This window comes from Nelumbo nucifera, chromosome 3 (genome assembly GCF_055504915.1).
Source record: "Nelumbo nucifera cultivar China Antique chromosome 3, China Antique-T2T, whole genome shotgun sequence".
Taxonomy (NCBI): Eukaryota; Viridiplantae; Streptophyta; class Magnoliopsida; order Proteales; family Nelumbonaceae; genus Nelumbo; species Nelumbo nucifera.
Window position 1 is genome coordinate 4666112 of NC_142651.1, and position 26943 is coordinate 4693054.

General features: G+C 38.4%; 1 protein-coding gene across 3 annotated transcripts in view; it reads left to right on the forward strand.

Moving 5' to 3' along the window:
- Positions 1-26431, forward strand: part of LOC104592909 (Zn-dependent exopeptidases superfamily protein) — a 65968-nt gene extending 39537 nt beyond the window's left edge. The window contains exons 13-21 of one of the 3 annotated variants that reach the window (XM_088901253.1): positions 5094-5153; positions 16101-16219; positions 17674-17798; positions 19019-19243; positions 22974-23134; positions 24559-24722; positions 24851-24933; positions 25017-25102; positions 25222-25974. In XM_088901253.1, the coding sequence (XP_088757379.1) occupies positions 5094-5153; positions 16101-16219; positions 17674-17798; positions 19019-19243; positions 22974-23134; positions 24559-24722; positions 24851-24933; positions 25017-25102; positions 25222-25230 (1032 nt within the window). In that variant the 3' untranslated portion in view covers positions 25231-25974. The other 2 variants (XM_010252452.2, XM_088901254.1) reach the window with 2 other exon arrangements.
- Positions 26432-26943: the final 512 nt, after the last annotated feature.

Genomic DNA, 26943 nt, shown 5'->3' on the forward strand with positions numbered 1-26943 from the left:
GTTGTTAGATGAATACAACTTCAGAGAATGGTCTGTTTCAGCCAAGCTTTTCATTACTTCCCGGGAACTTATGGGCTATTTAGATGGACAGAAGAAAGAACCTAAAGAGGATGATGCTGATTACTCAATCCGGTGTAAGGAAACTGCTAATGTTATGTCCTGGCTGCTTGCCTCAATGACTTCAAGAGTGGCTAGGACTGTTCAGCACTTCCCTAATACCTCTAAGATTTGGGAGAAGGTGTCTAAAACCTATGGATAGAGAAAGAACAATGCAAGAATTTATAGGCTAACCCAAGATATTGTTGCATTGAGACAATGAGATATGTCTGTTGCAACTTACTTTGCAACTCTAGAAGGACTATGGGAAGAACTTGACCATCATCTTGTACTTGATTGGGAAAACACAAGAGATAAGGAGAGGCATGATAAACAAATTGAAGAAGGCAGAGCTTTTAAGTTCTTGGCTGGCCTAGACCTGATGTATGAGAGCATAAGATCCCAAGTTTTGGGAAGGGATGAAATTCCAGATTTACATCATGTTTACTATCTTGTAAGGAATGAAGAGGTTAGAAGGAAAGAGATGCAAGTTGACACCCAAGTACAGCCTGTTGAGCATTCAGCCTTGATTTCTTCAACCCAAAAGGGGGCAAGCATTCAGACAAGAGGCATCTCAAGTGCTCTCATTGTGGAGGTGACAGACATTTGAAAGAGACTTGCTGGATTCTTTATCCTCATCTGAAACCAGTTGCATTAAGGAAAGACAATAAGCCTCAGAGGAGTCAAACAACAAGTGGGAACGTCATAAGCAACAATGGTGAGAGCCCAAAGAACACATCTATAGTTGCACCTCCTCTTATGGGACAGACTACTAATTCCCGCACACTCGGGTCCTTTGATTTCACTACTGATGAGGTAGAAATCCTTAGCTGGCCATGGCTCCTCTAAGGAACAATTCCCTTGCTTTCACCTCTCTTGCTAGATCAGGTATTGTCTTTGCTTACAGTGTAACTAGTCCTTAGGGTCTAATTCTTGGATTATTGATTCTGGTGCTACTGACCACATGACACACATGTCTTCTTTATTTTTTTCTTATCATTTGATGTCTGGCCAAGATAAGATGAGAGTTGCTGATGGTTCCCTCTCCACCATCTATGGGAAAGGGGAGGTTGACCTAAGCAAGGATCTATCTCTTAAATTTGTTCTACATGTTGCCAATCTTGCTTCTAACCTCTTATATGTTTCTAAGCTTGTCAAGAATTTAAATTGTGGCATAACATTCTTTCTTACTCATTGTGTCTTTCATGACAGATTAACGAAGAGAACGATTGGGAGAGGTCATGAGTCTGGAGGTCTCTATTATTTTGAAGCAGACATTAGTTCAGCCTTACAATCATCTATTGTCAGTGGTCGGGATAATGAGGAGTCAGTAGCTAGGTTACATTTGTGGCATGCTAGACTAGGTCATTTACCTTTTTCTTTAATGCTAGGATTGTTTCCTGAGTTGTTCAAGTGTATTTCGAGTTAGAGTTTGGTTTGCGAAGTGTGTCAGTTGTCAAAACAATGTAGAACTCTTTATCCAATTTCTAGTAATGAAATTCAAGCTTCTTTTGATTTGGTTCATTCTGATGTTTGGGGCCCTTCACCTCTTATTTCTATAGATGGCTTTCGTTACTATATCAGTTTTATTGATCACTATTCATGATGCACATGGATCTACTTGTTAAAAGGGCGTGATGAAGTGCCACGGATAATCATGGCATTTTGTAAAATGATTGAAATTCAGTTTGGCAAGAAAATTAAGCAATTTCGTTCAGATAATGCCGTTAAATATTTTGAAAGCTCCTTGAATATGTTCATGGAGGATGGATGCATGCTACATCAGTCATCTTGTGCTAGTACCCCTCAACAGAATGGGGTTGCTGAGCGCAAAAACAAACATTTATTGGAGACAACTTGAGCCTTACTATGTCAGCACAAGGTTCCCAAGCACTATTGGTCTCAAGTAGTCCTTACAGCATCGTATCTGATAAATCGGATGTCATCTAGGGTGTTGGGTATGAGAACTCCTTTCTCTGTCCTTTGTCTTAACCTTCCAGATTTTCCTCTTCCTCCTAGAGTCTTTGGCTGTGTGTTTCATTCATGTCAAGGATCCTAAGAAGACTAAGTTGGATCCTAGGACTACTAAAGTGGCCTTTCTAGGGTACTCTCCCATACAAAAAGGTTATAAGTGCTATGATCTAGTTACCAAGAAAAAACGTCACTAAGGATGTGGAGTTTTTCGAGTCTCAGTCCTATTTTCAGTCTTCCGGGAATCCTCTTCAGGGGGGGGACTAGTGGGATGGAAGAGGATTCTTCTTCTCCCTCCTTTTCTGTGCTTCTTTCAGCCTCGGGCCTTCCATCTTCTCCTCCTGATCTTCCCAGTTTTAGCAGTCCAGGTGAATCTAGTGAGACTCCCATTGAACCTGTTATTGCTCTTGACTACCCAGGTGAATCCAGTGGGACTCCTACTAAACCTGTTACCGCTAGGTACTCAGAGGCAGTGTCTTGTAGAGACTGATCTATGTCTCTTACATCTTTTTTCTTTTTTGGCCCTTGGGACCACCCTTTTATGTTGTAACTTATGTACACTATCTTTTGTTTTATTATTTCTTGTAAGACAAGGACATAACTGTCATTTCCATATCATTGTATTATCTCATATATAAGTTAAACATTTATGGGCGTGATGTTCAAGACAGAACACACCCTTTTCACTCTCAACTCTTTCTCCTCTATTTTGATCCGAGTTGACATGTCTGACCCAAGATGGAGAGAGGCTATGAATGAAGAAATGAAAGCCTTAATGAAGGCCAGGACTTGGGAATTAGTGGATCTACTAGAAGGGAAGAGCACTGTGGGATGTAAGTGGGTGTTCATTGTGAAGCATGAGGATGGGTCCATTGAAAGATATAAGGCCAAGCTAGTGGCGAAGGGGTTTACTCAGAAGGAAGGGATTGACTACAAGGAAAATTTTGCTCCAGTTGCAAAGCTTAACACAATCTGGGTTCTATTGTCATTAGCCGCAAATTTCTCATAGGAGCTACATCAGTTGGACATGAATAACGCTTTCCTGAATGGTGATCTAATGAGGAGGTATTCATGAATCCTCCACCTGGTTATGATTTTGATGGGAAAGTATGTAGACTAAGGAAAGCATTATATGGTCTTAAGTAATCCCCTTGAGCTTGGTTTGAAAGGCTCTGTGGGGCCATGAAGAAAGTGGGATACTCACAGAGTGGTGTAGATCATACCTTGTTAATAAAGAAACAGGATAGCAGAGTTACAACAATTGTTGTCTATGTGGATGATATGGTGATTACAGGAAATGATCCAGAAGAGATAAAAAAGATTTAAGGAGTTCCTGGCATTTAAATTTGAGATCAAAGATTTAGGCCATCTGAGATACTTCCTTGGAATTGAGGTTGCAAGGTCACAAGAGGGCATTTATATATGTCAAAGGAAGTACGTCCTTAATCTTCTAGAGGAGACAGGTATGGTGGGGAGTAGACCGACAAATACTCCAATAGAGCATAATCATTATCTACAGGAATCGGTTGGAGAGGACTACCCTGATAAAGAAAGATACCAAAAGCTGGTAGTAAAATTGATATATCTATCTCTTACTCGACCTGATATTGCTTATGCGGTGCATCTTGTCAGCCAATTCATGCACTCTCCAAAGATTCCTCATATGAAAGCAATGGAAAGGATCCTCAGGTATTTGAAGACATGCCTGGGAAAAGGAATTTTGTTCAAAAAGCACAATAAAATTGAAATTGAGGTGTATACTGATGTAGGTTCTGTTGGAGATAGGAAGTCTACTTCTAGATATTGCACATTTGTTGGAGGGAATTTAGTTACTTGGTGAAGTAAAAAGCAGAATGTGGTTGCTAGATCAAGTGCAAAAGCTGAATATCAGGCTATGGCTCATGGTGTTGCTGAACTGTTGTGGCTTAGGATCCTCCTTGGTGAGCTCGAGATAAAGGTTGAGTGTCATCTCAAGCTGTATTGTAACAACAAGGCTGCTATCAACATTGCAAATAACCCAGTGCAACATGATAGGACTAAGCATATTGAGATTGACTGACACTTTGTTAGAGAGAGGATTGTCTCGGGTGAACTTTGCATTCTTTATACTCCTTCTGAGATGCAGGTTGCAGATGTTTTGACAAAAGGACTATCTTCAGTGAAGTTCTTAGACTTACTTGGCAAGCTAAACATGACTGGCATCCATGCTTAGCTTGAGGGGGAGTGTTGGTTCGAGTAGTTAAGTGTTGGTGGGCTTAGTTTAACTTTTATGTTTAAGTTCCTTAGTCTATTATGGGCATTTAGTTATTGGGCCTAAACCTGTTTTATTTTTCTTTATTATGTTTAGGTGTCCCATCACTAATCAGGGGCAATCTAGTCCCTTTATGTAATCTCTTATTGTAAATATATATTAGCTTCTAGGGCCAGCTGAAACACTATTGCCGCCCATTCTCAAACCTCTTCTCTTCTCTTCTTCTTCCTCTTCTGCTGCTGTTCTCCAGCAAACATGAAGTATGGTTCAATGTGAGCAGAGCTGAATAAGGAAAGCCTAAATGGAAATTAAAGTATTGAAAAGGAAATATAGGAAACTGAAAATTAATTGTTATTTCAGTAGCTGGAAGTACCTCTCATTTGGTCATGTACATCCTGCAGAAACGTGGGATGAGTTTGTGATTGGTTCTGAGTCTGACACATCTTAGGGCTTATTCTTTGTCCGTTAAAGGGGTTGCTTCCTATTGATTTCAATGGAGTCTCTTATATATTGATCATGAAATATATTCCTCCACTGATATATTGATCATGAAATATATTTGAGCATTTTCAGATTAACAAAAATTGGCATTATGGTTCAAAATTTGAGTATTTTTTTTGCTATTTGGCTCACCTATTTACCTATATTTCTACCTAAAATTTTGACTGAAGAACTATGGTACATTTGAACATTATCTGGCCATTAACTGGATAACATCATCTGTCACTTCACAATGACTCTAATAATTTTTGACAATGACCTGTGAACATTGCAGTTGCTATATGATGAAGCAAGATTTTGGGGAGCATTTGGAATATATGCTGTTATAACTTTGGTATGTAAGCTGATAACCACCCTCTATTTGATGTACTAATCCAAGGTAGCAGAGTAGAGAGTTCGAAACTACTGTCTTTATGTGAGTTAAAATGATCAATGCAACATCCATATTTTATGCTGTAATCTTTATATACATTTTTTAGAGAATACACTATCATTGCTGAAGTATTGATAGTGTTTATGCTTTTGCATGTTGGAATGGAAATGTTGAAGCCCAAGGAATGGGGACTCTTCGAAAGGCCGAAATACAATAAAGCCCTTGTACAATGAGAAACTGAACAGAGGATGACTAATCTGCCCAATACAGCCAAACCTCCAAAACAATCTCTAGATCCAGTTGGCACTTTCAAAAGGGGGGGGGGACTCTTGAATCATGATAAAACAATCTCTAGGTCCAGTTGGCAGTTTAGTTAAATTTGTTCCATTTTTTCTGTTTCTATGAAAATTTGGTTGATTGATTAACACTAGAAAATTTACTTTTTAATAGTAAATCATAGAAATAGAGCCTCTCAAAACTTGCCGTGCAGTATGTACTTTGTTGTTGATTTTTTTGCTGCTTCCTTCTTGCATTTTAAATGATGTAACAGCCTAATTAGTGCATCATTGTGCGGTTAGGTGGTTGTGTCATTTAATTAGGTTTAAAGCCTTTTATTTTGAAGTATAGAAGGGTCAATTGTTAACTTTCCACAACTAGAAATTAGTTGCTGGGACCTGGCAAGCTTACTAGAAAAAATATCATCATTAATCGAACTAAAATCTAACCAAATCCTTGCTGCCCAGTTGAGAGGACCAGTACCACCTAGAGTTCGAGCTTTCTGTTGGGAGGTCTATCACAACAAAATTAACACTTCGGAAAATTTGCAATGGAAAAGATCTTCCTGGTATCTGTCTCCTTGTATTTGCCCAATGTGCAAAGCTAATGGTGAAAATTATTTGCACTAATCTCCTCCAGGATTGTCTGCTACCTGGGACAATTTTTTCTTGTTGTTTGGATGCGGGTGGAGGCTGCCAGCTGATCTGAATCAACTGTTTGTTGCCTCCTTTACTCCATCAACAAAGAGAGGATGGATTCTATGGAGGTGTGCAAAGGTAACCATCTTATGGTGTATTTGGCAAGAGAGGAACAATATCATTTTTTAATAATAAAGAAATGGGTCTAAGGGTAATCGTTGGTAATATTGCCATCAAACTGGCTAATTGAGTTAAGACCGAGGAGCTGTTTGCTGTATACAGACCTAACCTGATATCCTTCCCAATGATATAAAAAATAATTTGATATCCTTCCCAAGGCACTAATGTTGGATTCCTAGGGAACTCAATTTAGTGGTTGATGGTTTAGCTGAGGGTGTTAGAAGTTTTTTTAGTGACAGCTCTTTGCAATCCTAATATTATATACTTGTGCAAAACCTCTTTACATGTTCAACTCAGCCTTAATCCCATCCCAGTTATTTGGACACTTGCTCTATTAAGAGCCATGGCTTTTTTTTGTAAAATTCTAGGTTCTTAGATCATTTCTTATCACTTCAACATTAATCCCAACTATTTGAGGTTGTTGGCTACATAAATCCTCCCCTGCCACTGTGCTCTATAAGAGTCACATTTTCTGTCAAATTGAAGTTCTTAGATCCTGTCATTTACATCCTTCCCATATACAACACAATTGATTTTGTTACTTTAACCAACCGAAAAAACACTGGGAAGAGAGTATGACTTTTCAAACAACAATGAAGTTTCAGTGATAAAATTTCGATTCTTTTGTTAACTTGGAAAGAAGGGACTGCTTGTCTTTATACAGTGGTTGGTTGGGTTCCCCATTAGGTGTAAAACCCTAGCAAAACAGGGGAAGTATATACTAAAATATTGGGGAATATTCCTTGCAATATTGTCCTTTAGTTTCCTCTAAGTTGGGATCTAGGAATGGGCTACACAGACACTTGTAGGTCAGACTGCAGGCTGTAGATTAAGCTAGAGAAGGCCTGCAGGAGTGGACTCTACACTTTCACAGACACTCCTGTTCTTTGACCAAAAACAATATATCATAAAATGACAGCTTCTGCTTTCTTTTAAACATTTTTTTACAGCTAATATGAGCATATTAATTTAAGAGATACTTATGCTGTTAAAAAAGATTAACTATACAGCTATAGACAATTGAGATCAATAGGAATAAGAGAATTAAATTGTGTAATAAGGTTTGTCTATTTGTAAATGAGATCATATATAAAAACCTAAATAATGAGAATATATAAAAGAGGAAAAACAAGAAAATGATGAGCTATCTATTCGTATATGAGATAAATAGTAAATCTGGTGCAAATTGAAAGATATAAAACTGTAAGGGAAAGGATTTAATTGCAGTTTGTGCCTGAGGATATACAATTCAATGTTGAAACTGTCCATATTAGACATTGTTTTACTTTTTTTTTTTCATTGTTCAGCTCACTTGTATACAAGAAATGTAGCTCTGGTATATGCTTGCTTTAAATAAGTCAGTCTGGAGGTCCTTACAGATGGCGTATGCTGATCTCAGTTGATCAGAAACCTGATAAAACTTCAGTAGGAAAACAAAGAAATAACAGAAGAAGAAGAAGAGAAGAGAAGAAGAATGAGAAGAAAGGGCGCAGAACTTTTTTTTATATACTCTTATTAAAACCAAGAACATAAAGACACTTATGCCCCTGCTGCCCAACTCACTCCTTAGTCAATAATGATAGAAATAATAATAGGCCCAGTAAGGCCTAGAAAACTAATAAACAGAAATAATAATAGGCCCAAAATAATAATTAAATAAAAGGAAAAAACAACTGATAATGGCAGGGACTTCACTAAAACTAGTCTATTTCTCCACACTCCTCATCAAGTTGGGAATAGATATTAGTCATTCCCAACTTGCATAAATCTGTCTCTAATTTGACTCTTGTAACTGCTTTGGTGAAGAGATCGGCCAGCTGCATATCGGAGGCAATATAAGGAAGGCACACTTCTTTAGAAGCAACTCTTTCCCTGATAAAATGTCAATCCACCTCAATATGCTTGGTTCTATCATGTATCAGATTATGAGCAGTATTGATAGCAGCCCAATTATCACAATACAACATTAAAGGCTTTTCATATTCAACCTCCAACTCCTCAAGTAGTGATACCACAACACTTCAGCCACCCCATTAGCCCATAGATCTGTATTCTGCTTCAGCACTGGAACGGGCAACAACTGTTTGTTTCTTACTCTTCCAAGAGACAAGGTTGCCCCCAACAAGAGCACAGTACCCTGAGGTAGATCTCCTATCATCCACACATCCAGCCCAGTTTGCATCAGTGTACACCTCTATCTTCATATGACCATTATTCTTGAAGAGTATACCTCTGCCTGGACACCTTTTTAAGTAGGCAAGTATCCTCTCAACTGCAAGAAGATGGGATGTTCTGGGAGACTACATATACTGATTGACAACACTAATAGCATAAGAAATATTTGGGCGTGTTAGTCAGAGGTAGAGAAGCTTTCCAACCAGCTGTTGGTACATGGGTTTATCTTCAAGTAATTCACCCACTTCTACATTTATCTTATGATTTGGCTCAATTGGTGTATTTGCTGGCTTACTTCCCAATTTTCCAATTTCTTCTAAGAGATCAAGGGCATATTTCCTTTGGGATATGAAGATACTATGCTTGGATCTAGCTACTTCAATTCCCAGAAAATATCTCAAATCCCCTAGATCTTTTACCTCAAACTCCTTACTAAGAAGCTTCTTGAGAGAATTTATTTCATCACTATCACTACCTGTGACCACAATATCATCCACATATATGGCCAAGAGAGTTAAAGCTGAACCTACTTTCTTGAAAAAGAGAGTGATCAGATTGAGCCTGTGCATACCCAAATTTTTCCAAGGCATGTCTAAACCTGTCAAACCATGCCCTTGGAGATTGTTTCAAACCATATAAGGCCTTCTTCAATCGGCAGACTTTTCCACTGTCTTTATTATAGAACCCTGAGGGCAACTCCATATACACTTCTTCCTGTAGATCACCATTAAGGAAAGAGTTTTTAACATCCATCTAGAAGAATAACCAAGAGAAGTTTGCAGCAAGAGACAACAACACTCTAATTGTATTCATTTTGGCGACTGGTGCAAAGGTTTCTACATAATCAATACCATAAGTCTGAGTGTATCCCTTCGCAACCAATTGAGCTTTGTATCTTTCAATTGACCCATCTGCATTGTACTTCACTGTAAATATCCACCTGCATCCAACCGGTTTCTTCTCTTTTTGTTGATTGACTATCTCCCAAGTATCATTTTTGACAAGTACATCCATCTCGACCTTCATTGCTTCCTTCCACTTAGGTACTATTAAGGCATCCTGTATAGTTTTGGGGATAGGTACAGAAGAAGCAATGGATACCAAAAAGGACTTATATGATGGTGAAATATGGTCATAAGAAAGAAATTGAGAGATGCAATGGGCAGTAGATGAGGTGCAGCGACGCTTTCCTTTGCGTATTGCAATAGGAAAGTCAAGATCATTTGTAGGAGGTTGAGGTTCAGTGATGGTAGTAGGCATATCATCTACAAAAGTAGTAGGAACAGAGGGTGAAATACCTGAATATGGTGTTGTAGTGGAGATTGGAGGTGGCCCGGACTGTTCATTACTGGAACCAACCTGCTTCCACCATCGTCTGTGAAACACTCTCAACTCCTTACACTTTTAATATCCCCCCTCACTACACTCCCCTTCATTGACAAGAATAGGCAATGGAACTTCTTGAGCAAAAACACCCTGCTCACCACTCTCCCCTTGGGGTGAAGTCTTAGAGTAATAAGGGGCATCCTCAAAGAATGTAACATCCATAGACACAAACATATCCCAGAGACTGGATTATAACAACAAAGCAAGTGCACCCAAAGGTCTTAAGGGGAATAGTGAACTAGTCTTTATCAGGGTATAAAAGGTTAAAAGATGCTTTCATGTCTAAAACTTGTGAAGGAACTCTGTTGATAAGGTAGACAGCTGTGTGGATGGCTTCCTCCCAAAACCGAATGGGAGCATTAGAAGTTAGCATGATGCTCCTAGCAACTTCAAGAATGTGTCTATTCTTTCTCTCAGCTACTCCATTTTGCTGGGGTGTACGATGACAGGTGCTCTAATGGATAATTCCATATTCGAGTAGATATGAGACCGCATAAGATAAACCCAAGAAAACCGAGAATAGTCATCAACAAATAGAAGGAAATCTGCAACCACCCATTGCATTAATGTGATAAGGTCCCCAAACATCGGTATGCACAATTTCAAAAGGAACAATGCTTCTTTTATTACTCAAAGAATAGGTTGATCTACAATGCTTTGCAAGTTCACAACTCTCACATAGGCTAGACACTTGGACAAACTCAAACAAAGTAGAAAAAAGACTCTTCAATGACCCAAAAGATAAATGACCCAATCGATTATGCCAAAGCATAATTTGACTTACAGATTGAGACACATAAGACCTCCCAACATCTTTACTCCTTCCAGGTGGATGCTCAAGCAAGTAAATTCCATTCGTCTCACAACCAGTTCCAATCACCCTCCTTGTCACCAAATCCTGAAAGACACAATGATCAGGAAAAAAGGTTACTGAGTAATTTTGATTCCTAGTAATGCTACTAACTGAAATCAGATTTGTGCCAAGTTTAGGGACATGTAAGACAGAGGATAATGAGATGGTATCAGACACTCTGATATCTCTCTTGCCTGAAATAGGTACAAGGGAGCCATTTGCAATAGAAACTGTCTCTACCCGAGAAGAAGGATCATTTGCAATAGAAACTGGCTCCCAAGAAGGCTGTCGCTAAGCATCCTAAGGACTTCAAGCCAATTAGCTTGGTGAGTGTTTACAAAATTTTGGCTAAGGTCTTATCCTTGAGGATCAAAGTGGTACTCCCCTCTTTGATTAGTCAAGCTCAAGGTGCTTTTGTACAAGGCAGACAAATAGTATATTAGATTTTGATAGCTAATGAATGTGTGGAGGAGATGAAGAGATTAGGTAAAAAAGGTTTTGTCTGCAAATTGGATCTTGAAAAAGCCTACGATTTGGTGGACCGAAGCTTCCTCTTAGAGGTGTTAAGAAAGTGTGGGTTTGGGGAAAGATGGTGCAAGTGGATTAAGGATTGTCTCGCTTCTTGCCATTATTCTATCCTTGTGAATGTAGTAGTTAAGGACTTCTTTCCAACTTGTAAAGGCCTAAGGCAAGGTGATCCACTCTCCCCCTTTTTATTCACTCTTGTTGCTGATATGTTAAGTAGATTGATTTCAAAAGCAGATAGGGAGGAGGTAGTGAGTGGTTGGAGAATAGGAAGAAATAGTGTGCCTGTGACTCACCTTCAATTTGCAGATGATACTATAATCTTTTGTGAAGGAAGTGACTTGAGGAAGGTTGGGAACCTTAAGAACTTAATTAATTTTTTTTTAAAAGGCTTCAAATCTAAAAATCAACTTTGAAAAAAGTTGTGTGGTGGGAATCAATATGAATGCTCAAGAAATAGAGGCTATTGCAGGTTGCTCAGAGTGCTCCACCTCATCTTGGCTCTTAACTCATCTAGGTCTTCCCCTAGGAGCTAACCCAAAGGAAAGCCACTTTTGGATCCTTGTTGTGGAAAAGTTTGGAAAGAAGTTGGCAAGCTGGAAAAACAATTATATCTTTGTGGGGGGTAGAGTAACTTTGATTAAATCTACACTTGCTAATTTGTCGGTTTACTTTCTATATGTCTTTAAGATTCCTACTAGGGAAGCTAAGAGGATAGAGAAGATGATGAGGGACTTCTTGTGGGAGTCAGGGGAAGAGAAGAAGGATCATTTGATTAGATGGGAGATAGTTAGTTGAAGTAAGGAGGAAGGAGGATTAGGATTAGGGAATATTACTTTTAAGAATGTAGCTCTTCTAGGTAAGTGGTTGTGGAGATGGCCTTTAGAGAGGGAGAGGTTATGGCATGAAGTGGTGGCAAGTATCCATGGCTTTTCCGGAAATGGTTGGGATACAGGGGTATCTAGACGGGCAACTCTTGCAACACCTTGGAAGGTAATTCATGGCATCCTCCCACAGTTCCTACGCTTTGTAAGGTATGATGCTTGCTCTGGGACTCAGGTTCTTTTTTGGGAAGACACTTGGGTGGGAAATTTGCCCCTTAAGGATTTGTTCCATTCTCTCTTCTCTATTTCCCTTTATAAAAAAGAACATGTGTCTTCCTTTCTTTTGTCCCCGTATACCCCTTTGTCGACAAATCGGGACCTTGACTTTCGTAGAGGGTTGAGGGATGAGGAATCCTTATCAGTTTCTAAGCTCTTATTGCTACTCAATTCTGTTTGCCTGGACCCACTCATTTCTTATAGGAGGATTTGGACTTTGACTCCGAAAGGGTCGTTTACTTGTGCTTCTTTCCTTAATTCCCTTTGCTCCAGTTCCTCTCCTGGGCTTTCCCAGTTAAGGAAGTTTGGTCTAGGCCTGTTCCTTCAAAAATAGTTGTGTTTTGTTGGGAAGTTTACTATGGTAAAATCAATAAGATGAATAACCTGCAGAAGAAAAGACCTTTCTTGTGTTTATCCCCTAACTGGTGTATTTTGTGCAAAGCGCAGAATGAGGACTGTTACCACTTATTGATTTCTTGTCCTTTTGCTGCAGCCACTTGGAATTGGGTATTTGATTTGTTTGAGTGTAGGTGGAACTTGCCAGCTGAGGTAAATTTGATGTTTTCCCCTTCTACCTTTGTGTGGACTGCAAGAAGAGGGAGAATCATGTTGAAGTGTATAAGAGCAGCTCTCCTTTGGACTATTTGGGAAGAGAGAAATTCCAGAATTTTTCAGGAGAAGGAAAGAAGCATTCTTAAGGTCAAAGAGTGTATTGTTACAAGGACTATTTTGTGGATGAAATCCTTAAATCTCTTTGAAGATTATTCCTTTGAGGATTTAATGAGGAATTGGTCTGCAGTTTCCCTCACTTCCTCTAGGAAGCCTAGAGTTCAAGTAACTTGGACTCCGCCGATGGAGGGTTTTTTTAAGCTGAACTTTGACAGAAGTAGTCAGGGTAACCCAGGACCGTCTGGGATTGATAGTGTACTGAGAGATGAGAACAGCAACATCATTGCCTTTTTTTCGGGACCAGTGGGAATAGGAGATTCTAGGAGGGCTGAACTCCTAGCTGCGGCACAAGGGGTACAGATTGCTTATCAACTTGGAGTGCAAAACTTAATAATTGAAGGAGACTCCAAGGTGGTAGTAGGATGGCTGGCTGACCCAGGTACTGTCACTTGGAACTTTAAGGATATCTGAAAAAAAGGTCAAATGACTATTGAGGAGCACAACAGTTAGAGTTTAGTGGTTGGGTAGATCGGCTAATGCCTTGCCTGATTATCTTGCTAAACAAGGGGCTACTCGGGTTTCATTGTATTGGCTTCTCTGCAATTTTCTTTTTCCATTGTTTTGTTCTTTAACTAAAGGGTTGATGGTTTCTTCCATCTCCCCTCCTTAAAGGGGATGTAGCATCTTGTGCCTCTCCCTAAATTGTACTATCTTTGGCTTTGATTTAATAAATCTGACAATTCACTGATAAAAAAAAAAAAAAAAAACAATCCAAAAATGGCTAGTGTTACTTAGGGCTGAAGCATGATATGCAGTAGCTCGAGTACCTGAGTGAGCAAAAGCCGAAGTGGGAGTAGTAGTAGATGTTGCAGCTGAAGACTGAGATGATCCTGAAGCTCCAACTTCACACTCTAACTGAGTTAAGGCAGCTCTGACTACAACTAATGCATCTAGGGATGTGAGTTTTGCTGTAGAGGAGGATGCACAATCAGTAGTAACTGCTGCATTGACATTCCCCTTCTTATTCTTGAATCTTGCTAGAACAAGATGATGATGCAACTTCTAGTAGGTGTCTCTAGTGTGCTTTGGCTTCTTGCAATAGTCACACACCATATCCCTCTTGTCTTCCCTTTTCATTTCCCTCTCCTTGTCACTAATAGATTTTGGCTTCACTGCTGCCAAGGCCGATTCCATGGAAGGAATTTGTGACATAACTTTCCTTCTGCTCTCTTCACTATGTACTAGTGAAGAGGCTTGAGACAAGGTGACACTGTCCCTGGTGAGCAACTGTTGCCTTACAATATCATAATCTGAATTTAGTCCAGCAAGGAATTCAAAACCTTATTTGTTTCAACCAACTTCCTATAAGTTGTTGCATCCTTTTGGATTTCCCATTCAATAGTCTCCAAGTGATCAATCTCATGCCATAGAGATTTTAAGGTAGAGAAGTAAATTGACACAGGTTTCTCCCCCCATTTAAGGTTATTCACTTCACTTTTCAGCTCATATGCCCTAGCAACATTAAGGGGCTGTGAGTAGGTTTCCTTCATATTTTCCCAGATTTCCTTGGCAGTCTTCACCCACAAGTAATTTCTACTGATGTGTGGCTGCATAGAGTTGCAAAGTCAAGTCATCACTAGATAGTTTTCTTGAACCCATTTTGCATAGATTGAGTCTCCCTTTGCCGGTTCTTTAATGTCTCCGGTTACATATCCAAGTTTTCCCCTTCCCCCAATGGCCATCATAACCGATTGGGCCCATTCCAGGTAATTTGTGCCATCAAATTTAACAATAGTGATCTGAAAAGTATTTTCTGAATTACTCCCAGACCCCATAGATCCTTCTCCAAAGGATTTTGGTTCTTTCCCACCTATTTCCATACTGATCACACCACAAAAACCTCAAAAGAACTCCCTCAACAGATCTGAAACACAGCTTTAACAGTAATCCAATACAAACTTCAAGACTGAATTACTCCCTTAACAGTCCAAAACTGAAAAAAGAGCAGAAGAAATAAATGGGATAGGTCGAAACACACTAAACTGACCTGCTCTCTGTAGAAACCCTAGAATCGGTCTAGAGAGAAAAGGAAAAGAACCAGCCGCTCCTTCCAGAAGGGTTAAATCTCTTCCTACAAGTAGCCGATCTCAAAAAGGAACAATCTTTAACCCAAAAACCTCTGGGCGCCAATCCCAATTGAATTGATCCAAAAACTCTGATTCTTCCTGGTTAATAGTGATCTCCAAGATTGCAGATCTTGGGCAGCAAGAATTCCTCCAATCAACCTCCAAGAATCAGGCAATACAGTCTGAAGAATCCAGCCCTAATGCATCCTCATGTGGCCGGCTGGAAGAAGCCTACATAGGTGCTCTAGCAAGCCCTAACCTTGCTCTGATACCAAGATGGCGTATGCTGATCTCAGTTGATCAGAAACCTGATAAAACTTCAGTAGGAAAACAAAGAAATAACAGAAGAAGAAGAAGAAGAAAGAAGAAGAGAAGAGAAGAGAAGAATGAGAAGAAGAAAGGGCACAGAATAGAATGATCTTCTGCCGCCCAGAACTTTTATTTATATACTCTTATTAAAACCAAGAACATAAAGACACCTATGTCCCTGCCGCCCAACTCACTCCTTAGTCAATGATGACAGAAATAACAATAGGCCCAGTAAGGCCCAGAAAACTAATAAACAGAAATAATAATAGGCTCAAAATAATAACAATTAAATAAAAGGAAAAAACAACTGATAATGGCAGGGACTTCACTAAAACTAGTCTATTTCTCCACACTTTCATCAAGTTTCATTATTGGTTCCTTGTAATTTTATCCAACCCATGGACCATTGTATTCATTGATTGACAATTGACCTCAAGAGATTTTATCAAGTTTCATTATCTGTTTTTTGTGAAATTTACAAATCTATGACCCATTATCTTAATCTTTGACTGTTTGAAATGATACATATTTGAGGTTTGCTACACTTCTACCTATATTAAGCAATTTCTTTATACTTGTATTAAGTTTGTGGGTGATGAAAATAAATTTGAACTTCAATTGGAAATTTTATAATACCTCCAGTTTGCGTTTTGACATTCATTTTGGTGCAGGTCTATCTTGTTGCTGGCCTGAATGGAGGTTTCTTGACTTTTCTTGTATCAGCTTTCATGCTTCCTGCGTGGATCTCTTTTCGCTTGTCCACTAAATATTTTGGGCATCAATCACTGAAGTATGGGCAAAATCTATTACCTTTGTGAAATATTTGAATACTTCAAATATTTATTTACCTTCCATCCTTTTAAGGATTCGTTAAATGAACAAATTCAAAATGATGTAAAACAGTTTGCTTAGTTCTGTTCGTGGCTTAATATATCTTTTTAATAATTTAGCATTTAATACAAATTATATCTTTACACCTACTGCATACCAGTGAATATATGTTGTCAATCTGCTGACAGAGATCCCACTGATTCATTCCAATTCTTAATATTTATTTCTGTCAAATGATGGAAGGAAGTGTTGAATGTGGCACCTTGATAGAGTGCATCATTCCACAATAATGCTTGCTGGCATGGGTGGTAATGAGAGGTAGTAAGTAGTAGGGGTGTCCACGGTTCGGTTCACCTTCCATGAAACTTTCTGCCCACTCTTTCTAGGGTTCAAATGGTCTTAGAGATATACCTTGCCCCAAGGCAATTCCACACTTTCACCCCAGTATTTCTGCTAGGCTATCCACTTCACCTACAGCCATTATCTCACTTTTATGTAAGTTAATGTGAAATCCCAACACCACTTCAAACCATGTAAGGATACATTTCAGATGGAGCACTTGGTTGGGTGATGCCTTATAGAAGAATAAAGTATCGTCTGCAAATTGTGAAAGAGTGATGGCAGATTGTGTGGGACTTACTTGATGCCTTATGTAGAATAAAGTATCCCTCTGAGACTGCTCTTTCTGCCAGTTTACATAGGGCTTCAGATTGGCATACTTCTTGAGTGAGATAACATACATCCTACATTCTCTGTCATTATCCTTGTCCTGGATTCCTAGAGATCTGAATGCAGTGATATATAGTTTAGCTAGGCACAGGAATAACTTTCTTTTACAACTCAGTTTTGTGCCTAACCTTTTTTTGGGATTGACAATAACTTTCTTTTACAACTCATTTAGATCTTATTATTTTGATTAATTTTGTGTTAGATTCTTCTAAAAAGGGGACTTACATATACCCCTAAAGAATCATGTTGTTGCACTTCCACTTTATACAAACATATATCTTTCTGCATATATACTTAATTTATATATTATGTATCATTCATGCTTAAAGTTTCTTGCTGCCTTTCAATGCATGACAAAGCTGTTTGATTCTTAAATTGCCTTCTACCCTACAACAGCTATGCTAATTGCCTATAAAATTGGCAAATTAGGATCTTCCATAAAATTTTATTGCATATAGAGGGTTAGTGGAATATGTAATATCTGTTTGAACAGTGTATGGTTTAGTTTTACCTCAACAGTGTATGGTTTAGTCATCAATATTTTTCTAGATTGATGTAATATATGACTACAGGCTTTAATAGAATTTCCAACATTTGGAAGCCCAGTTTTTTTAATGTGGTCAAAATAATTTGCATGCAATAATTCAGTACTAAGGTCTGATTACAGATTGGTGATTTTTGTAGGTCATTGTTATGTTATGTGGTACCTCTAATACCATGCCTTGCATACTCTGTCTACTTTGGTGGGTTTCTTATTCAATTCTTGATTGAGAAGATGGGCATGATGGGTTCTCTTCCACATCCCTATGGTTAGTCTTTCCAAACTTTTCCTTGTTAATGATACTTAATACCTTTTCTCATCAGCAATAAAAAAAATTTTAAAATTAAAAAAGAAAAGAATACAAAGCAAGAGCAAGAAGCATCCTAGAGAGTTCTTCCTTTCCCATCCTTGGGGAGAAATGTCAAGTTACAACACGACATAAGATTGAGGACTGAGCATTCATAGCAACAGCAAAAAGCATTAAAGGGATCCCATCAGGGGAACCCAAAAGCATATAATAAACCTGCTGCTATATAGTGCAAAACTTCATCAACCATGGAGATTCCAGGGAGACCAGGGGAAAACATAGTCTATTAATACGTAATTTGCACTAAATCTTTCAGATTGCAATGTTTATTTAGATGGTGTATTCTAGGGCCTCTTGAAGAAAAGAAACATATTTATTAGTTCAATATTGTCTGGTGTCAATAGTTTATGGGATGAAGGTATACTTTCAAGGAAGCATCAAGTATGTGAATGGCTCAGGTCCATCCTCTATTGGCCTATATCTTATACTGCACATCTGATCCACTGCCTGGTCACTGGAGCAGACAACCATTGCGCCAGCTCTTGGATGGGGACATGGCTTGAAATCAAAGAGATTTTTGAAGATTTCCCTGATCATTAACCTTATTCTTTCTTCCTTCTTACTTTAACTGTATATTAGAAGATTAAGATCCTGCGTTTTTTTTTTCAGTGATGCCTCATTTCTGAAATTGACCAACTGTGGGCCACATGTACAGCATTGGTGATTGTATTCATGATGATGGACCTTATACAGTTGTTTATACCACTCCAAATTGTCTCCCAAAAGGCAGGGATTCCTTGAAGAAAAGAATCAAAGGGATCTTTGAAGGTCTAGCTCATTTGCTTCCTAGAAGCTGTAGGGACATAAACTCATTTATATTAAATGATGCTAAAAGTGGTTGATAATAATAAAATATGAAATGAGCTTGAAAGTTTTCAGAACAGAAAGTGAACTTTTTATGTGTACTTTTGTATACTTGGTCACATCTTGAATGGAGGACGCACCTTTCTCCTTCACTTGCACACTCTGATGTTATATATTAATTGGTTCTTTTAAGTTTTATCAATAAAGAAAGGCAGGGTATGTTTCTGCATATTGAAAGTGGATATAGAGAATGTGCTTACTTCGGTGTCCATGTTTATTTCTTTGATTTGATAACAAAGAATTTTTTTCACTTTCAGGATATTTTGTTCCCGATGTTATAGTGGCAGTACTTGTTGGAGTTGTTACCGGATGGTGTGTCGGCCCATTAATACCTGTTTCTGGTGGCTGGTTGGCCAAATCATCTATTCTGCAATTTTTGGTGCATCTTAGTTTGCTTGCTTTGCCAATTTCATCCCAGTTCTTCCCATACAGCATAGATGCACCAAAAAGAGTTGTACTTCAGCATACATTCCTGACTTCAGGTATTTATGGATGGCAGATGAAGATGGTAATATGTCAATTTCTATGTTCCAAATGCTTCATAAGGCAATACCTAGGAAGGAACCTAGGCTACAAGACTTTTTTTGGGGGGATCACCTTGTGCCTCACCTTGGTGTTTCCATATGGGAGGTCTAATGGTTTTGGGTGTAGTGCAGCTAAACCCTATCGTATTTGTATAAATAAGATAAACAAGCATCAGAAAAGAGCAATTTTTCAATTTAGAGAACCATAAAATGGGCTTGCCCCTTCTTTTGTTCTTTTTTTCCAATCCACTGCAATTAATTGTATTTGTTTGCCTAACTATGACCAAAAGGGTTCTAAAAGCCAGTGCTCTCACCTCCCTGATCATAGGCCTCAATATCCAAGGGCCATCCTTGTTATTCCACTGTTTATTTTTTTTTATCAGCATCACCCCTTATTCATTTTATGACCACCTAGGACACATCTTGATCAAAGCCAAGGGAGAACCAATTCTTTAAAACGTGGAGGCTTGACACGAGGCGTTCCACTACCTGGAGGCATGAGGCGTACGTAGTTCAGAATGCAAAAGGCATAAGCCTCCTTAAGAGGAGGAGAAATATCTCTTCTTGTTCTTCTTTTTTCTTTTCTTTTTCATGAAAGATGTCCTATATTAAGAAGAATGAGGATATATAATGCTATCTAAAAGCAGGGTCCTATTGAAGGGGAGGCAAGCAAGTTGGGATGCATCAGAAAGGTGTTTTTTTTTTTTTTTTTTGGGGGGGGGGGGGGGGGGGGGGGGGGAGGGGGTTCACGCCTCTATTGTTTGAGGGCACCTCCAAGTGTACACCTCCCTTTTAAAACATTGTGGAGAACATGAGAAAGAAATCATGGGAGCTGCATTAATATCTGTAATTTAATGGGATTATTGTTCATGGAAAATTGGATTGGAGAACACCATTTTGATCTCCCTGCTACCTTCACTGAAAAAGCCACCAATAACCAAACTTGTGTTCCAATTAAGCAGCTATCGACATTAAGCTTAATGGCCCCTTTAGTACCCAGTGTTATGGAATTTACTGATCTTTCTTTTCTATTTAATAGATTTCTTTTATCAATAGAGAAGGGGAAAAGCTGTCCCTTTGGGAGCATTTCTTTATTTGATTATAGGTGGCTCCCCCCCTAAAGAGGTGGATGATTTGTTCCAGACTAACTTACTCTCTCCTACAAGGGAAGTTGGACCCCTCCTCCAAGAAACAGCATTCTTGGGACCAACAAGCACTTCAGAGATTAAACCCGGCTACACCTATGCTTTCCAAGGAGTGATGGTAGACTGGAACTCAAAGGATATTATATCATGGCTGTCAGGTAACATGGATGGATGATGGAGTATGAAACACGTACTCAGGGCAGTGAGACAATTGGCAGTTGGTTTTGGTGCTTTCTCTTGGGTACTGTTGTCTGCCAATGAGATGGCTGATTTACTAGCCAGAGAGGATGTAAACAGACAGATGGATGTGGGGTGAAAATACCCTGCAGTAGGAAACTAGTTCTGTTTTCGTATTTGGGGGGCTCTACCAGGAAAAAAGGGGGTAGACAAAGGAACCTGCTCTGTATGGACTATGGAGTTGTATATCATGTACATAATACATTCTGTGTAAATATACTGTACATTACAGCAATATTAATATATTTTTCTGTTGCTGAAAAAGGGGGGAATACTAACTTCTCTATGCTTAGTGTTTGATAATGCAGAAAACCCATCTTCTTGGAACATGATTATGAATTCCTTTCTTCCCTCTGTTGATCTTGCATCTCACACAAATGGAAAGATCCTCATATGCACAGATCTTGACATGTGTTCTGTCTCTCCTTCCCATACCAGCTAGTTTAGAAGGTAGGTTGGAAAGAATGATGATTTTGGGGGGGAAGAATGATGAAAAAAAGCACTTGGTAAACTGAAGCAGGGTTTTAACCCAAAGTATTGGGGTTAAAAACCTGTTACTTAGAAGGTTGAACCGTTTTAACAAAGCTTTATTAGGGAAGTAGCATTAGAGATACAATGAAGAGATTAACAGTCTGGAGGGTGCTAACACAAGCTATGGTTGTGCCTTATGGAAAGGAATCCAGCAAGCTAAACAGGATTTTTTGAAAGCTATCAAATATAAATTTGGTGACGGAACTAGGATCAGATTTTGGTTGGACACTTGGTGTGGGGAGAACACTTTACAGGAGATCTACCCTTCTTTGTGTGCAGTTGTTGAATGAGAAGCAAGAAAGAAGAAAAGAAAAGGGAGGAGAGAAGAAGAGTTGCGAATGGTGTATCTTGTTACTGTTCACACCAGAAACATTGCTTTTATATTTGAGAGGAAAAGTACAAGATTGCCTTTACTTGGACAACCAAATATAAAAGAAAGGAAAAACCCAAAATATCCTTGCAACATATTTCATATTCTCAATAGTGTGTGGTGAAATAGATCAAAATAAGGAGGCAATGGTGGCCGATGTTATGGCTCATCATGATGGTATTGGAAAATGGAATCCTCTATTTAGGAGAAATCTAAGGTGTCTCTAGTTGTGGATTTATTGCAGAAGCTCTATCCAGTTTAGTCTAAGCACATCAGGAAGTGATTAGAGGATGTGGAGGTGGAGTAAAGATGGGTCTCAATGGTATTACGGTATCCTTCTATAAAAGGTTGCCTGGACCTGGAGAGAACAATCTCCTGGGTTAGGATCTGGTGTACAGGTGCCCCCATTAAAGTTGCTTTTCTGTTTTGATCTGTTACTCTTTATGTCATAACGAGTGTATGACCTCTGATAATTTGCTGAAGAGGGGATGTTCTGTAGATAATGCTAACTGTATCTTTTGAAATGAGGTGGAAACAGTGGGTCATATACTCATTTTCTTGCACTGTAGTTTTGTTAGAAGGCTGTGGGCTAGGCAGTCAGGCATATTTGGAGTTCAGTGGTGCTTCCTGGAAACTATGGAGGATGCAGTAAGAAGTTGGTACCTTAATGATCTGAGTAAGAGATGTAAAGTGGCTTGCGAAATCATGCCTTTAGCCTTAGTTTGGACTATATGGATGGATAGAAATGGTAGAATTTTTTATGGAAAAGGAAAGAGGGAAGGAGATATTATAAAAACTCCTTGGGGCAGAATCTACTCCTGGGTAGCAGAACAAAGACTTTTTGGGAAAACACAGTTTAGCTCTTTTTTTGCTCATGATTTTCGTTTTGTAATTAATATAGAATATATTGATGTATAGATTCTTGAGGTGCATAGATCCTGGCTGTGTTGGTATTAGTGCTTCTCTATTTTTTGTTTTTAATATATGTTTTTTTCTAAAAAACAAAAACAGATACAATGTGTCACGCATGAATATGGCAATAAGTGATATTAATGCCTATGAAACCATGAATCTCATGTGAAGTGACTTTATTGGACGCATGCCTATTAACATTTTGACATATTAATTTTAAGGAACCTAAAAATTTGTAAAAGCAGGTTCATGTCCTATAAAAGCTCAACATGCCAGCATTATCCTGAAATAACTTGCAATGTAGATTACATTAAACCATTTAACTCTCCCAGTTTTGTTAGATTGCAACATTGGCACATTATGCATATATGCTTGCATGTTCATCCATTGTTTTCTTCAGCTTTCTCCATGAGTTTAATGTTAGAGTTATTACCTCTGAGACTGCTCTGATTTGTTATATCTTCTGAAAAGTACCTTCTGGTGGGAGTGACAGATACTAATCAGATTTTGGACTCCAGTTATGATTTTTCTGTGGTGGATTCCAATTCTTTACATTTTCTCTTCAAATATGCACCTGAAGCAGCAAGGGAACTGCATATAAATTCAGAATTATCTTTTGAGAGCATTAGTCAGTCTCATCGAAGCACATGGGTGGTATGTAATAAAATACTGGTCCTATAAGCCTTCTTATTTTTGGGGTTGAAATCCTATAAACACGACTTTGTATTTTTGCTGCATTCTTACCATATATCATGATCAGCATGCTTTTTAGATCTGAATATTCAAAAACTCGTTTTTTGTTTGGGGAACAATGGCCGGTAGAACCTAGTTTTTTTTTAATTAATTACGGTCAGGAAAATCTTTATAGGTGGTGACCCCTGCTGTTAAGAAGCTAACAGCAGGGAACTTACTTTATAAAGTACAAAGACAGTATAAAGCTAAAACCAGTATAGTAAGATACGATACAGGCCCTTAAACTTGCTTATCAGTTCCTGGACCTCTGCCCTCCAGACAAGGTTTGATATCCCAACCCCCACCCCACCCCAAGTCATCCAAGGAATCTTTTGATCTTGGAATCCACTTGAACAAAATGCTTTACCCTATGTAAGTGGGGATCTAAGAGATACGGACCTGCCGTACCTGAAGACGTTCACTTTAGAACCACCTGGTGGCAATCCCCTTTCATTATCAAACGTGATCTTTCTGAAGAGTAAGAAAACTCAAGTCCTACCTAGAAAATTCCTCTATCTTATTGGATTTATGTGATGATTGAAAAATGCAATCTATGCAAGTTTTTGTCAGAAATTGGAGAACCATGGCAATTCAATTAGATGGTCATGATCATCCAATGAAATCAATTTTTGGATTAGTTGATCTCTCAAGTGTGATAGTGGCATGTCTGTGCTGCTTAACACTCAAGAGGACTAGAAGGTTGTCATTCATTCCCAATCTTGAAAGGAGCCAAAGGAGAACTAAAGACAGCAAAGCCTGAGCTTACATCACAACAGACTTGAAAACAATAAGGAAAAGAAACATGTTCAGATATGAATATCTTTGTGGTTGAGTGACTGTTTCCTCTCTTTCCCATCTCACTTCTCTCTTGCATTATAAATATGCTATGTCTACATGATCACGAGATTTTAGCCTTCTTAGGATTTTCTTTATTGGCTTTGACTGTTGGCCATACGGTTTGTGTCATGCTACATCCATGAAAGCTGCAATGTTGACCCTGCCTGTGGACCTACTTTGTGTGTTTACATGGTATTGGTGTTTGTGTGTGTGTGTCTCTCTCTTTTTTTTTTGCAAAGTCGACCCTGTCAACCTGGTTGTGTGTTTATATGTATATGTGTTTTATTAGTATTTGTGTGTGTATGTGAGAGGTCCACCACTCAAATGTGCAATTAATCACCTTCTTGCAGCAAACCCTGAGTTTTATCTGTGATCAGACTGTTAGTTTCCAATAGAATGTTTTCATCTGAAAAACTTTATTGCTATTTCAAATTCCTCTAAATGGCTTTGTTCTCGGAATGTTATTGACTGTTTTATCAATTATTTTTAGTAGTTCTTTTCCTATGCAGGCACTTTTTCCAGTATCTTCCTTGTTCACAGGGAGCTTGAAGTTCCCTGCTAGAAGTGACGATATCTTGAAGCATTATAGAGTTTTCCCTCAATTATCTACTTATCAGCCAATTGAAGTTTCTGCTACAGGATCTCGAAAAGTCTATTTGGAGCTTTATTTGGGGTGTGTAGAACATACACATGCAACTTGTTTAAAGATTTTGACATGCATATACAATGTACATGTTTGTATTTATTGTTGTGTCCTGAGTCATGATGTTCTATGGATTGCATTTCTGTTTTCCATTTCAGTTCTTTAGAAGAAGTTTGGGTTGCAGTCCTTAACATTACAGGTCCTTTGTCTGGTTGGTCATTTGCTGATAATAACCTTTCAGGTAATTTAAAATTCTTTGGTTCTGCTCTTATGGTTAGGTGCTTTTTTGGCAGTGCATAATTTATCCTTTTGAAAATTTTACAGCTCCTGAAACGATTGATGGTGGTCCACCTTCATACATTTGTAGACTCAGTGGGAGTGCCCATGATAATTGGACCTTCTGGTTAGAGGTACAGTTTCTACCATATTTGGCCTTCCAGTTATTACTATACTTCATTTTGTTCCCTTATTTTGCCTATTATACCAGTATTTCACATTTCGCTGATACAACCACATACTGTTATTCTAGAACCAATAGTGTCAGAATGAGAAGAAAGCAATTTCGTGGTCCCTCCTATAAAGATCTCTTCGGGGAAATTTCACTTGGTAGACAATTGTACATGTCCTTTTTCGTATATCTTCTACTTTGATAAAAGCAAACACTAGAACGGACAAGTTTAGAAATGAAATCATACGAAGGAACCTATGAGTAGCTCCAATGGGTAATAAAATGAGAGAAAGTACCTGGAGATGATTTTGTCACGTGCATAGAAGACTGTCTTAGCACCTGTTTGGAAAAGTGATCTGTTACAAGTTGAAGGGGCTAGAATAGCTAAGGGCAGAACAGAATGGAGAAATGGGATTCATGTAGCCGGCCCCATGTAGTTGGGACAAGGCTTAGATGATGATGATGATGATGATGGATTTATTATTTAGTTCCATTGATTTGAATAAAAATGCAGAGCCTTGTGGGGTCAACATCTTTAACCCCAACCCCTGCACAAAAGATCAAGTTTCCCGTCCAAACAAAAATAACTCAAAGTACAGGTTTGCCAAGCTTAAATATGAAACTCAAATCCCATCCAACAGTGGAGACCCCATGGAATACGTTCTTCTCAAGAGTTCTGACATCTTTGGGATTTTGGTCCTGTAAAATGGTCTTCAGACCCACTTTCTGTACGATTGTCATGTTTATTAATCAGACTAGTTGATGGCTTCCTCCTTTCCTGTTATCTTTTTTCCAAAAACTACATTCTAAGTTCCTTCACGACTCAATTCTCTTGAGTGCAAATTGCAGGCAAACAGCTCTGAAGTTTTGAGGGTGGAACTTGCTGTGCTAGATCAGTATTTGGTTGAGGTATCAAGGAATTTGAAGGACCTATTCCCAAGCTGGGTGGATATCATCGCTTATTCTAGCTTTCTCTCAAGCTATGTCTTCTAATCAATTTTTTTTTAATTATTGTTACTAATAATTTGACTGAATAAACGGTACCCCACCTTTCGTATTTTTGGGTTAATATTTAATAAACCAAAAAAAAAACTTTTTTAAGGATGTTGCTGACTTTTGGATATACATGGGGCTTATTCAGATCTTCTCTTAAATGGGCTGTAGTTCTTCAAGTGTCATAAGTTCAGCTGATGCTATTACTAAAATTCTGTTCGACTTTGGCCATTCGTTCCATATATTGAGGGTTCAGGCCTGTTTATTTATTATGCGAGAGGAAATGTTAGTTTTCTCACTTTTTTTTTTTATTGGCTGTCAGGCTTCTTTTTGTTGGTACTAGCAGATTAACGGGTGTACCAATAACACTCTCTCCCTCCCGCCTCGTTCTTTACCCAGGTAACTTGTATTGTGCAAGAACACTGGACTCTCACTAACCCGGACAAATTTTACTTTGGCTCAGTTTGGAAGGAGTAAAAAATACAAATATGTTAAGTCTTAGGAAACATTTGTGATTTGCGTGTGTAAATGGACTTATCCAAATAAATAAAAGCAAACAATCAGGCTAAATAAAAATGAATGGAACCTAAATGTCAGTGGAATTTTGCTTCCAAATATGAAAACTGAGGTATTTTTTCCCATATTTTATTACCCATTTATTTCACTAGAAATTTTGTAAATGGTACAAAGTGGTTAAAACCAAAATAAGTATAAATATATTTATCAAATATTAATAAAAACAAATAAAATTTATCAAGAAGTTTCATATAATCATCATGGGCCAAGGTTTCAAAAGGATTGAGATAAAAC